We start from the raw sequence: 14,189 nt of genomic DNA, 5'->3' as shown, positions 1-14,189 counted from the left end.
GTTGTTTGTGCTATTAACAGTAGGTCTCCCTTCCATCGCTATAATATTTTTGCACTCTGTCATCTATGCGTAGACACAAAGACTGACATATACGTACCACGTCAAATTGAAAATTCGATCGATTCATTGATGTCTTTTGCAATGAATCGTATTTATTACTAATCGAGGACTTTCTTTATTTGTCATCTAATTACTAATTTACCATTAACGATAGATATTTCAACTAGGCATTCCATAAATTCATTCATAATCTTTCTCGAACTATATGGAAAACCTATAAATTTCAATAAGCAGAACACAAGATCGGGATTCATCTAAGCAAAATAAAAGACTATTATTTCCAACGTTACGCAGTCAAGAGCGACGGCGTAGGTGTTCTTTTGACTTTTCAGTCGGGTGGTATTGCGTTATCGATCGTCCAGCACAGATATAGCTATAGGAGAGCGTGTACTTCGCGTTCTCGGCTTGTGGTGGTACGGTAATAATCGTGAGGTCTCTTCGAAAAGGTGTTCAACGCTTGGGTCTGACTTCCGTGGGTTGCGCCGGTGCATGTATTTCATGCCAGGTTATGCAACTACTCTGTTTGCGAGAGAGAAAGAGAACTAGTGTGAGAGTTAGAAAGACAGAGAGAGAGAGAGAGAGAGAGAGAGAGAGAGAGAGTTAGAAAAAGAGAGAGAGAGAGAGACTCGTATTTAAATTTAGACAGTGCAACGGCTGTTTCAACAGTCGGTACGGCTACTCTGTGCTCTTGGTGTGACATCGTTGCCTTTATACGAGATATATTCTTTTCTTCGTTTCACAATTTCCCCATTCCCCTCTCCGTCTTGGAAAAATCCGACCGTGAAATATTTTCCTCTTATGGAGAACGGAAAATGACATGACGAACGAGGTCGCCGCTGTTGCTCGATTGGTAGAATTTACTTGAAAATTACGTGTATCGCGTTACGATGTTTGCTAGAAAACTAGAACTTAGTAACTCAGGAAAGAGAGAGAAAGAGAGAGAGAGAGAAAATAGAAAATTTTCACGAGCTTCAATGATTTTTCGAAGGGGCAACGTAGTGTAAGGATCAATAAATTCGATCGATAAATCGAAAAAAATGTGCTTAAGAGAGAGGGAGAGAGGGAATGAGAGAGAGAGAGAGAGAAAGAAAGAGAGAGAGAGAGAGACACTTCGTCGTTGAATTCTGACCCAATTCCTCTATGCCGTCGTTTGCTTCAACGCATACACACATATACGTGTACACGTACAAACGTTTAGAGAGTGTGTCTAGCAGAAGTTTAAGCTCAGCTATTTTCAACCGCTCCGTCAAAAATAGAGAGCTGCATACTATACCGAGAGAGAGAGATAGAGAGAAATGGCAGGTCTCGTTATATGAGCCATCTTAATTTTCGTCCCGTCGTCCTATCGAATATTAAATATCCGTCGGTTTATTTAAAGAGAAAAGAAACAAAAAAAGAAAAAAAAAGAATAAAGAGAAAAGAAAAAAAGAAAAAGACTTGAAATAATTTTCGTAACGACGAAATATTAATTTCAATTCTTGCGAGATACCACATAGTTTGTTTAATCACCGGTAATTACGTTTCATTCGTCCTCGCATTTGAGCCGCAATAGAGAAACGTTTGTCATATTAGGTATCTATGCGATATGAATATTAAAAGAGCAAAAAGAAGAATACTAAAAAACAGAAATAGAAAAGAAAAGGAAAAAAGAAAAAAGAAAAAGAAATTGCTTTGCATATAATATTCGTTGCATTTTATCGATACCAGTGACCTTAAGTGTGACAAATCGATCAACTCGTAAACGTATATACGATTATTAACTGAGAACCTTCTAGAACCGAGTTTTAACTGGAATTCGAGTATAGTTTTTAACATAGTTTATGTAACGATACACGCTCAAATTATTTTCTAATTTGAAAAGGTCTGGAAGCGTAAATTCGAATATATCGTCTATAATATATAACATTATATATTATATATAGAATATATATGCAATATGTTACATATATAATATACAATATATATATATATTTATATACATACATACACACACACACACACACACATATACATATATATAAATCCCTGAGAAATATGATAGATGGTATCAAATTTTGATAAATCTGATATTTCTCTTTCTCTCTTTCTCTTATTTTACCACCGCGTTACTCGCTCTACAAATTTTTATAAAAAAAATATTCATCCGGTTTCGAAAGAAATATTTATTTCTATCTTCCTCGTTCATTCATACATATATTTCAATCGTGATGAATATCTTGATTTTATATGGAAAAAAGCTTTAATATCGATAAGCAAGAAAATCGTTCACGGAATGGAACGAACACGACTAAGTAATATGTGACCCATTATAAAAAGAGAAAGAGAGAAAGAGAGAGAGAGAGAGGAAGACAGAGAATGTGTGTGTGGAAGAGAGAGAGAGAGAGAGAGAGAGAGAGAGAGAGAGAGAGAGAGAGAGAGAGAATGTTTTAACAAAGCGAAGAAATGGCGGCGAGCTTGAAGTCCGATAATTCATCGTTCGTCATTCACCTTGGAAGAGCGAATCGGGACACGTGCAGTAGGCCGCTCGGCTAAGGTAAAGGAAACCCATTCGTCGTCGTATACTCGTCGATAGTGCAGAATTGTACGTCGTATATTTGTTACAAGATATACGTTCTGACTATGCGCGTGCGCGTGCTCGTACAGACACACATAAACATACACATATATATACAAAAATTCGATATAAATATGAAAGAACGCGAAATATATATCCTACTGTGCTATTCGATCGAAAACCCGATCCTCGTATGCTGATCAAGCTGAAATTTGTATATAGAGCATTCTTAATAGATATATATCTATGTTAATAGATATTTTATATATATATATATATATATATATATATATAATAATAGTTAATTAGAACGTTCTTCTAAAATATTACACGATTATTAAATGAGATTTAAAAAATATAAATTAAATTAACTTTTATAATCATAAAATTATTTTTCTATCGAGAATGGAATGTTTAAGCAAAAACGTGTACGTGACAATCAGCAATTATCGAGATCTATAATTTTTGTTAATGAAAAAGTCTTTATTGGAATGATTAATATGGTTAAGTTGATCAAACAAGTCGATAGTAAAATATTAAAAAGTTAATCAGTCCGATGTGTGTTTTGTTCGCGAGAACGCGATCAAAAATAATCGGAATGCAACGTGCACGGTTGAAAGCACTTATCGATATTTTCCGGCCTATAATCCTAAATTTTTCGAGCGATTCGATATCTCGTTCTAGATTTTGGATGTATTAAAAGAACCTTGTCCTAGTTTCCGTCAAGTTTTCGTCGGGAAAAACGTGGAGACCTTTTTATGCGACACATTAACGTGGGACACGAACGAAAAGGGTGCTTGCTTTATCAAGATTATGTTATATATGTGATATAATGTGTGTGTGTGTGTGTGAATGTGTGTGTGTGAATCATATATAGCTATATATACATATGTTATAACTTAGGTTGTTATTATCAATGCAAGATGGAAGGAGACGTTGGAGCGATTTACTACGTGCCTCCAATTTTCCCATATTCGTAGGCCTCCAGCGCATGATTGATCTGACATAATATCTACTATAATCACATGCCGGTTGCCTAAACGCCTTCGGGGAGAGATAATATGCTGGGCGAGAATAACTGATGCGTTGGTAAACCAAACGAGGAAAATTGATAAGCGAGCGTTAACTCGTAGTACTTCGTCGCCCGTACGAGTTTGATCAATTTTATTTTTTATTTAGCTGGTAGGCGTGAACGTGCGTTGGATATACCTAAAGGCTGTTCTTTTGACTCGTGAAAAAAGAAAGAAAAAGAGAATTACTTCGATTAAAGATGATAATTTAGTTCGATATATTTCATGTGCGTGTGTGTGTGCGTACATATACATAATACACATACGTATAAAATGAGAATATTTTTTGAGAAATTCTTTATCAGTTTCTAAATAATAATTATATCCTGTTAAAAGTTTGGAAGAAAAGAATGATAACTTTTTTTTTTTAGAGTATGATAACTTTTTATTCTTATCTAGGATCATGATCACAATGAATTTATTAACAGAACAGAATGCTTTGGTTTCTTTTTCTATTATTATTATTATTATTATTATGAAGATAAGAACGTGACCTTTGTATACCGTTACTATGTAAATTTTATTCGATTTTTGAGTCACAGATTGACACGATAAATCATTTAACACGGTAACGCGACGAAATTTATTTATGCCTTCTGCTCTAGGTGCGGCGAGTCGTGAAAAACATCTTCGTATCATACGTTACATGCTCGACAAAGATGTTAATCGTGTCGCGTCAATTAATAGTAATTCGACCTTGAGCGCAAGCACTAATAATCTAATATCGATATCGTTTATCAGCTGATACGGCCGTTGCTTTTTTTAATTTCTTTTTTTTTTTTTATTTTCTTTAACCCTTTGCACTTTAATTTATTTTCCTAGTCTCATCTCGACCAAGATTGATTTGATTTTTTCTACTTTTAATATTTCATATATACACGCTAGTACTTTAAAAATACTTTGAAAGTAATTTTTAAATGAAATTTTCCTGCTAATTTGTGTGTTTTATTAATTACGTAAATGAAGTATTACGTAAGAGATGACTCAAACAAGTTTTAAAGAAAGATATAAAATATTGTTTCATGACATAGATGACCTTATAATGCAAAAGGTTAAATAATTTGCACGAAATCGTATCGTTCTATTAAAAAATTCACGGAATAATATGATGTATAGGTATAGCATAAAAAAAAGAAGTAATCGAACATATAACATAAAAAATATACGCTACGAAAGGGATCGTTATCGACCCATATCTCTACGTTTTTATTAGAAACTTATCTTCGAACAAAAGTACCTTTTTAACGTCGAAAAACACAAAGTAGGACTCCAGAGGAATCTTACAGTAGGTCCCAAGTGATTAGCCCGATTTTAAGATCCGCCCTATTTGAATTCGGGAGTGCGCCGGTGCGAAGTGACCCGGTACGAGGTTTATAGGTCACCACTCTGCTTTCGCGCGATATAGATTTTTCGCGCGGAGCTTCCGCACGAAGTGGTCTAGCCAAGGATCCTTGGAATCCACGAATAGTTTTTCGTGGATCCTCGTAAGGCCTGTTTTTATTGCTTAGTTGGCGCTAACGATCAATTTCTAATTGTTATCTCGCTACATCGTTGTTAGAAATTACTGAATATAGGTCACGCAATTGCGATATCATCATAAATTATTTGTCGTTGAAAGAAACCGAGATGAAGCAGGCTAATGTTTATAGCAACTTTTACGATCCCCTCGGAACGACAACGTGTCACCTTTCGAGAATGACTTTCGAAGCTAGTGAAGCTTGATTAATGATACCCCGAGTGTTATTAGGGACATCCTTGATTACTCTTCGTTATTCGTATTTCGTGTCGTTGGATAGAGATAGATCGTGTTGATCGCAAAAAGTATATTTAGATATCGATAAAGTAGGTTTTCTTTAGATTTTACACGAACATAAACACGGTCTTGTAGAATTTAGAAACTTCGTTATTTTCTCACGTTTTCTACGTTGGAAGTTCGATGTTATCGATCACGAAACAAAGTCTAGTAATTTCTAAAGTCGAGTTTCGTGGACGACGAACGGAAAAGTTCCGATGGAAAATTCGTTGAGATTGGATATCCGGAAAAAGATAAACGGTTAAACAATAACCTGATAATGGCATGAAGTTTTCATAGGGTAACCATAAAGAACGGAATAGATTTCCTTAATGCATGCTCCGTCACGTAGGTTCATATAATTAAGCGCAATCACAGGTACGCTATCATCTGCAGTAGAGAAACGACTACTGGCGCCACTGTTTTCCGCATTCTCCACCCTTTTGCCGCCATCGTTCTATGCCGCAGCAGTGTTACCACCCTGTACGTTTTGCTGCACCACCCCTTTCTCTTCTGTCAACTCTCTGTGTCCTACTCTATCGATAGAGGGAAACCTGGAGAGTGAGAGAGACAGAAACGAAGAGAAAGAGAGAAACAGAGAGAGAGAAAGAGAGAGGGAGAGAGGGAGGGAGAGAGAGAGAGAGAGAGAGAGAAGTGACCTACTTTGCGCTAGCTGACTGGAATCGTTTCTTTCGTACACGCCTAGGGATCCAGGCTACGCTATGTCTGCCCTGTATACTCTTCTTCCACACCCTTCCCTCGCTCTATCGGTGATCTTCACTCCGGCAATACCGCATCGACCCCTCGGGTCAGCAGATTTCTTCAACGAGAAGGGAAGGGAGAAAGACGGACCTGGGGGCTATCTATAAATCTTACGCGAAGGAAATCAGCCTTCCAGAGCACAATTTTATCGACCTACGATGACGCGGTTCTTTTTCGAGAAATTTTATCGTGTCTCTTGTATTCGCTTTGGGGCTGATAAAAAATGTATTCTGAAACTTTTTCTCTCTCTCTCTCTCTCTCTCTCTCTCTCTTTCTATCTGTCTCTTTCTCTTTATTTTTGTCTTTTTTCTCTTTCTCTTTTTATCTCTCTCGTAATATGTTCAATCGATTGATGTTATCTTCAAAGAATAAAAGTGGCCTTAACTCGATATTATTATTGATATAATCACGTACAGAACGTATCCCTTAACAGCTTATGGTACGTTTAAAAGGGACGTAAGAGTAGGAAGTAGCGTTCGCACAATATACCTTAAAAAGTCTTCCAGTATTGTCGGTGACTCTTCAGCATTCTTCCTTCGAGTTTCTTCTCATTCCTCTGTGTTTCTCTTCGTCTTGTTTTACTTCTTTTCGTATACCTCCCATTCAAACTTTAATCCCCTCCTCCTCTCTCTCTCTCTCTCTCTCTCTCTTTTTCTCTCTCTTACAAATATACACATGTATAACGCGTACATCTTCACCCTTGACGCCACTAGTAGTATTCCCTTCAACATAATAATTATTGTTCCTCTACGGAGTCTAATGGACGTACCACGGGAGTCGCGGTGAAAGCGCACACCTTGTAAAGCATATAGCACCTCATGCAACTTCAATACGTGTGTGAGTGCATGCGTGTATGTGTGAGTGCATGCGTGTATGCGTGCATGCGTGCGTGTGCACATTCTGTGTTCTGAGATACAGTCGGGCTTTGAGAGGTCGACTAGTGTACCTCTCAGGTGTTTTTATATATATATATATATATATATATGAGAGTGTGTATGTATGTATACGCTAGATTGTGCGTCAGGCGAGACACGGTGTAAAAAAAAAGAAAGAGGACTCGTCAAGTACAAAAACGTATGTAGAACAAGGGAGAGAAGATAGACGCAAGAACAACCGTGTCTAGACCGACGAAGATGTGAAAGTGCGAGAAAGAAAGTTCTCTGTAACTTCCGGTACTCTTGTCTTCCCTTTGCGACACCCTAGTCTTCGGCCCTTGAAGCTTTCTCGCACGTAATTACGACTTGCTTCTCGAATTAGAGGAGTCTAGATCTTGAAGGAAAAAATCTTTTTCACCAGTTCGTTATCTCGTGAAATGCATTTTTAGAAACGTCTAGTTACTTTTTGTTCGTCCCTTTTTACCTTTCTTTTCTCTCTTCTTTTGATTTTAATGAAAATAATATAAAAATTATATTGCGAGTGTTCGGGGCCCGTTCGTACGATCCTACGATACTGAACTGTTTTCTTCGTTACTCCTTCCAGATCATCCAATTTCCAGTCATCCGTTGGCATTTCCTTTCCTCGTGCATTCTCCCTATTCTGACGTTGTAGAAAATTTGCGCAGTGAATCCTAGCCAGAGGGGTGGAAGTGTTACGTCGCCGACGATAACGTTTGGAATGGTGGTAGTAGAAATGGTAATAGTATTGACTTTGGCGATAGTGTGTTGGGTTGGTGGTAATCAACGGTGGTCAAGAGTGTCATCGTTCAAGGTTCATGACTAGCAATAGGTATTAAGAAACGATTCATGTATAATATGTATGAGTTGGTGTATATATCTATTAATACGTAACACGTAACAATGAATAGGTTTGCTCGCGATTTCATTTAATGACATACTACAAGCAGGATGGAGGGTTCAAAGTAATGAGAAAGAGAGAGAGAGAGAGAGAGAGAGAGAGAGAGAGAGAGAAAGAGAGAGAGAGAATAGGAGGAAGGGTGAAGCAACAAGAAGCCAATGGTATGGCTCGTGTAAGTGGAACAACTTCTGACCTTTATACCGCGGATAAACAAACGAGAAAAGAGGGCAGCACTTGCGGCGCAGCACCGGCGCTGCCCCAAAAATAGTAGGACGGTCGATAAGGGTAGTAAATTGAAATTATTCCGTTCTACCTTTTGAACGAGGATACATAATAAAGGAAACTAAACAAGAACGGAGGCTTGGATGGATAAACAAAAAGGAGATAAATAAAAATAAAAAGGAGATAAAAAAAAAGGTCGAACATAGAAAGATATAGGAGGGGAGGAGAAAGAAGTGGGGCAAGAAAACGGGGCGATAGTTATTCGTGGGAACGAATCTGGTGGTCATGGATAAACATGAAATAGAGATAAACGAACGATGGAAGTAGAAGAAGAAAAGGAAGAAGAAACAGAGGAGGATCGAGATATCTTTGTAGGGGTGGTAAAATAAGGGGTGGAGCGGTCAGACTAGTAGAGTAGGGAGAGAGGAAGGGCGGTACTGGGTTGGAGGCTGCACAGAGATTGCTGTCGACGCCCTGCTGCTGCTTCCTGGTTTCCCTATATTGATTTTCCACGGTGCTGTGCGAGAGTATGAGAGAGAGAGAGAGAGAGAGGGAAAGGGAGGGAGAAAGGGAGAGAGAGAGAGAGAGAACGCTATACAGCGTGCGCTGTGAGTTCGATAGAGACAGATAGTACGCACGAGAGAACCCGCGCGCGGACGCGCTCGTGTGTGTGAGTTTTCGTTAATGAGTAGGTGTTAGGTGAACGCGAGCGCGCGTGCTTGTATGCATACTTTTAGTAGGAAGGAAGGGGAAGTGGGTTGGAACGGAGCTAGAACGTCCGTGGCTTTACTGGAAAGGCGAAGTGGGAGTGATTCGCTAAGGGGTAGGGGTAAAGTCGGTGGTAGGAGTAGGGGAAGAAGAGGGTTCGTTCAGTGGTAGAAAACGAGAAAAGGAGAGGGTAGAAGTTAGAAAAGCTTGTGTATGTACGTGTGCGTGTGCGTATTTGCGTGTGCGCGTGTTTGGCTGTTTGTATCCGTGTCTGTGTCTGTGTGTCAGAGAGAGAGAAGGGATGAACAAGCGTGCGGTCTGGGGGTTGCAGGTAGCTCGAAAGAGACGAGAAAAGAGCCAGTGGAAAAGGTGGGGCCACCTTTTGCACCTCCGCTCGTATCCAGTGAAGAGAGATGGACCGATTATTTGACGTCGAAGCTTCAGGAATGTGTTTCCTATTTTTCGTGCCCCTCTACTTCCGGAAAATAGATCCCTGGATTCCCAGATTGCATGTATATTCCTTTCGTTCCTTTTCATTTCCTTTTGACTTCCTTTTTTTTCTCTTTTACCGACCTACCAGACTTGACCAAATAAATGTCACGGTCATATCACTGAAAAAGAAACGTCCGAATTCCTCGTACAGGATCGCTTGAAATATTGCACCATTGTTAAAGGAATGAAATGAGAACATCGTGGTGAGAGGTAGACATATCGGTATTACAAACTTTTACGGTTTCCTACTCGCTTGACATTGTACCTTTATCGTCTGAATTTGAACCATCGAGATCTCTTTTGGACCGAATATCCTCACAAAATTTCATTTCGTCTTCAATGATCTTTGATAGACGTGCAATTTACTGTTTAATTGTCTACCTTGTATATTTATACGTAATAAAAACGCGTTGCCAACGTGAACCAGTGAAGCATCATTCACGCTAGGACAAGCGGACAATTACACGCCACCCAGGAGGGAAATAGAAGAATCGGTATGAAAGAGGAAATAGACACAGCTGCGATATTTGTACGTGTCAAGTAGTATTTCTTTCCTACCATCTCATCATCCGCTCTTATTTTCCGTTATATTTCGCTCGTTTTTCTCAATTGGTCAGAGTCAAAGGATACGGGCAGGCATTTTTCGGTAGCTCGTTTACCAAGCTCCTGCCTGTACTCATAACTCGTGAGACCCTTTCTTTCTCTCCTTTTCTTTTTTATTTCTTTCTTCTTTATTTTTTTCACGACGCGACGGTGCGAAGAGCCTATGGTAGGTAGGGTGAAAGCGGGTGGCGAACTTCCGACGAAAGGAGTGGTACTTTAGGAACCGCTAAAAGTACCGAGAACACGATCACCCCTTTTCTTCTCGATGCCGAATCGTTGAAACAGTATTGTAGATGCTTGTGCGTGAATACCAAAGTGCTTTTCGAATACTTTCCTTGTGAGTTTTAATCACCTAAAAGGGTTTACGCGCGTTGCCCCGTATTTCGTTGTTATTCTCATTGTTTTGCAGTTTATTGTTAGCATATACGTTTCAAGCATGCATGTATATGTACGTATACACATACATACATAAGTGTATACATGTATATGTACATACATGCATGCATACGTAAGTACATACGTGCACGAATGTACTCACGTAAGCCGATGTAACCATTTTAACATTGTAGAAACTTATTGGTTTACGTTCAAATGAGATCTTTTCTGTTGAAGTCCTATCGGTGAAATACTACCAAGGAATTGCGAAACGTTTGCGTGGATAGGAAGAAGAAGGAAGAAAATCAATCTATGAAAGTGGAACAACGTTGAATTTCTTAGTAGATGAATTTTTTTCAAGATATTTTAGACACTTCCATCGTTATTATCGTTGCTACATCGTCCAGTCAAGGCTCCTCTTTTTATGTTTTTTCTTTCTTTCTTATTAACGAAAACAGTGTGTGACGTGGTTCGCGATTAAAGAAAAAAAAAAGAAGGAAAAAAGAAAAGGAAAGAGAAAACTCGGTGTAGAATAAAGAGAGATGAAGGGGAAAAAGACTTTTCAATGCTTCCTTGCATTAACTGCACTCCGCTTCGTCGAAAGTGGTCTATTACGAGCTCTTCTCTCTTTTTTCACGTCCTACACCCTCTTTCTGTTTCACCTTGCTGCCTCTGTCTTCTTTCAGGTTACTCTTGCCGCTACCATCGTCACCACCATCACCACCGTCGGCTAGTTCTCTTTTCTTTTTCTTCTTTTTCTTTTTTTCTTTTTCCTCTTTCTCTCCTTCTTTCTTCGTCTTTTCTGTTTCTTTCCTCTGCCGTCTGCGAGACGGCCATTCTGTCTGTTCGCTCGCCCGTCTCTAAAAGTCTTTTCTTGACCAGAGGAGCTCATTTCGATTAAGGATAATAGCAAGAGCGATGAAAGGACCGAGATTCAGGGTGCCTCTGGCTAGCAAAGTGCGGGCTAACTTATATGAGCTTCCTAAGAAGTATATCTATCTTGCGATGAAAAGTGGTTTTACGATGGATCTATTATTCGTGTATGTCGATACCGACAAATAAAACGAATTCTTTTATCGAAAGTATAGGGTTAACGAATGAATTGCTTTCAGGATCGTATGACGGCCAATGGAAATTCCCCGTTGGACAGTATGCGGACATTGGAACATTATCTAAGCGACATCATGCGAGCCGGCGCTGCTGATACTCCTGAACATCTAAAAGGTGAGTACCAATAAATCTGTTCAGATCCTAATTAGAAAAAATTCGTGAACATTGATAACCGTATAAAGTGCGATACGTAACACGAGGTAGATGCTGATGGAATCCCACGAAGTGGAATTCAAAGAATCTCTCGAATTCTTGCTGTACGGCTAGAATCCACTCGTTTGCTGGCTCGTGCACGGTTTGGAATGCATTAAGAATTCGATGAAGCGTTTGCCAGAAACGCGTGCGCGCAACCGTTATTCTACGATTCTCCGCTGAGATGCTCCGAGCGATTTCTCACTTAAGTACGACAGGAGAGGTACTCTGCAGCTTCTTAAAAGGATTCCCACGAGTGGTAGAAGCTCGTGTTACACGCAAACAATATGCTGGTCGATAGTTCGCAACGTTGGACGAGTTAGGCGTTTCCATAAGCGGATAACGTTACCATGGTACTCAGGTGGCCAATCTCGGTATCCCGAATAAACTAGTTACAATGTCGACGGATTTATGTCGATAGCGTTGGACTCGACGAGAGAGAGAGAGAGAGAGAAAGAGAAAGAGAAAGAGAGAGAGAGAGAAAGAGAGAGAGAATCATTGGTAAATTCTAGCGATGCCATTGAAGCAGAGACTAACAACGTCGCCAGTGCTGCGAAAGTTCAAAGAAAAGGTTGCTTCCTAGAGATCGACATCCAACTCTGGCAATAGCGTCGACAGGTCGAGTCAGTTAACTATGCGTGCTAGAGCGAGCCAGCGAGAGCAAGCCGAAGGAGCACTTAAACTTCCGTCAGTCCTCTCGACACCCTCCACTCGAGGCGACTCTACTTTTGCTCTACGTCCGGACACCATGAACGACGATTCTATGTGACTATACATAGACACTGTGCTCGGGCATAGAAGCAATGAAAGATACAGAAGAGGAGTAGGCGGACGGAGGGTTGTAGGACGATACGCGTCTCGTCGGTGCTTTTCCCTTTTCCCCCTTGCTCTCTCTTTCTCTCTCACTTTCCTTTTTGCGTCTACCCAGTCTGTCTGGGAGTCCAGGCAACCCTCAGACAAGCATTCTCGCGCCTGCAGTCAAGGGCAAGGGTGCCATCGCCAAGGCTCTCCTTCGTCGTTCGCCCACAACGAAACCCTATGACGACGATGCTGCCGCCGCCACTGACGACGACGACGACGACGACGTCGACGACGACGACGACGACGTCAACGTCGACTATAAGGAAGGGGAGAAACCCTCGGCACAAAATCACAGATTCTCTCCATCTTTCAGGAGCTGAAACTTCAAACGAACTTCTTTCCCAGCCTTGAAGAAAAAGAAAGAGAGAGAGAGGAAGAGAGTCATTTGAAAATAAAGCAGCTTGCGTTGAAGCGATTTACCGAAAAAAAATATTAGGTCAATTAACGGCCTCTTAACATTAACATCATCACCGATGAAAATAGTTTTCGATTAATAACTTCCACCATTCGGTCTTTCATTTGTTCTCATTCGTTCATTAAAAACGAAAATGGTTTTATCCATTGTACCGTCCAGCTTTTTAAAACCGACTTATTATCCAGCAATATCCTCCTCGTTACCCCAGTAACGCAAAGTGCTACCTCTCTGTCCACGGAACAAGGAGAGAAAGGTGACACCAGCGCAGACCGGCGCCTATATTGTATCACGTAATTATTATCTTCCAAGAGCCTGGAAATGTCCGTGCCAAGACGGTTCTTTTCTACTTAATGCAAGCCGACGCGTTCACGGCTCTTCCTTCTGTCCGCAATTAAAATCTGATGGTCGATCGGGACAACAACGCCACAGAGAATAACAATCCGTTGGACGAGTACGTTGTCTTCGTAGTCGTTGTCCTTCTACTGCTGAAAGTCAAAGACCGAATACCTTTCCAAGTGCAGACACGAATTCGCGACGAAGAAGAATGAGAAAGAAAGAAAGAAAGAGAGAGATAGAGAGAAAGAGAGAGAGAGAGAGAGAGAGAGAGAGAGAGAGATAGAGACAGACAGACAGAAAGAGAATTCTTCGAGAGCCTGCAAATAGGTTGAATGATTTTCTCGCGAGAGATAGACGGACAGACTGCCGAGTTAACGGACTATTATTTTTCCGGATCCAAAGCAGTTGGATCCGTGCCATACTTGTAATATCCTTCCACCTTCTATCCGCAATTAAAACCTACCGAAGCCACCGCGAAAGTAATGGGGTTTCGATGTCTTCGTTAATTCATTCCTTGCTCTCTCAGGGATCCCTTTAAAACAGCCAGACGTCCTTGTCGAGTGACAACGCACCGTTGAAAATTATTCTTCGTGTAAAGCGAAGCTTTTTATAGATGTCTAACAATAGAGAGATAGAATTTTGTGAATTCGATAAAGAAAAAAAAAAAAAAAAGGAGAAGAAAGAAAAGAAAGATAGGAAAGAGAAGAAAAAATGAGATAGAACTTTTAGAGAAATATTTTCTCTCGTAGGAATATGTGTTATATTGTAATATAAGTTTGAAGAACAGTATTATCGATACTTTTTCAATAAGTCATTTTCATTGTAAATTTCGTCAAATCTGAA

General features: G+C 39.9%; 1 protein-coding gene across 2 annotated transcripts in view; it reads left to right on the top strand.

The window, feature by feature from the left end:
- The window catches only part of LOC127065425 (cytoplasmic polyadenylation element-binding protein 2), a 139,846-nt gene that overhangs the window by 2,683 nt on the left and 122,974 nt on the right, over positions 1-14,189 (top strand). For both annotated transcript variants that reach the window (XM_050997742.1, XM_050997744.1), the window contains exon 2: positions 11,545-11,656. In XM_050997742.1, the coding sequence (XP_050853699.1) occupies positions 11,545-11,656 (112 nt within the window). The remainder of the gene's footprint in view (positions 1-11,544; positions 11,657-14,189) is intronic.

Source organism: Vespula vulgaris, chromosome 7, assembly GCF_905475345.1.
Source record: "Vespula vulgaris chromosome 7, iyVesVulg1.1, whole genome shotgun sequence".
In the NCBI taxonomy this organism is placed as follows: domain Eukaryota; kingdom Metazoa; phylum Arthropoda; class Insecta; order Hymenoptera; family Vespidae; genus Vespula; species Vespula vulgaris.
Note: the sequence above shows the minus strand (reverse complement) of the source record. Positions and strands in the feature narration are given on the sequence as shown.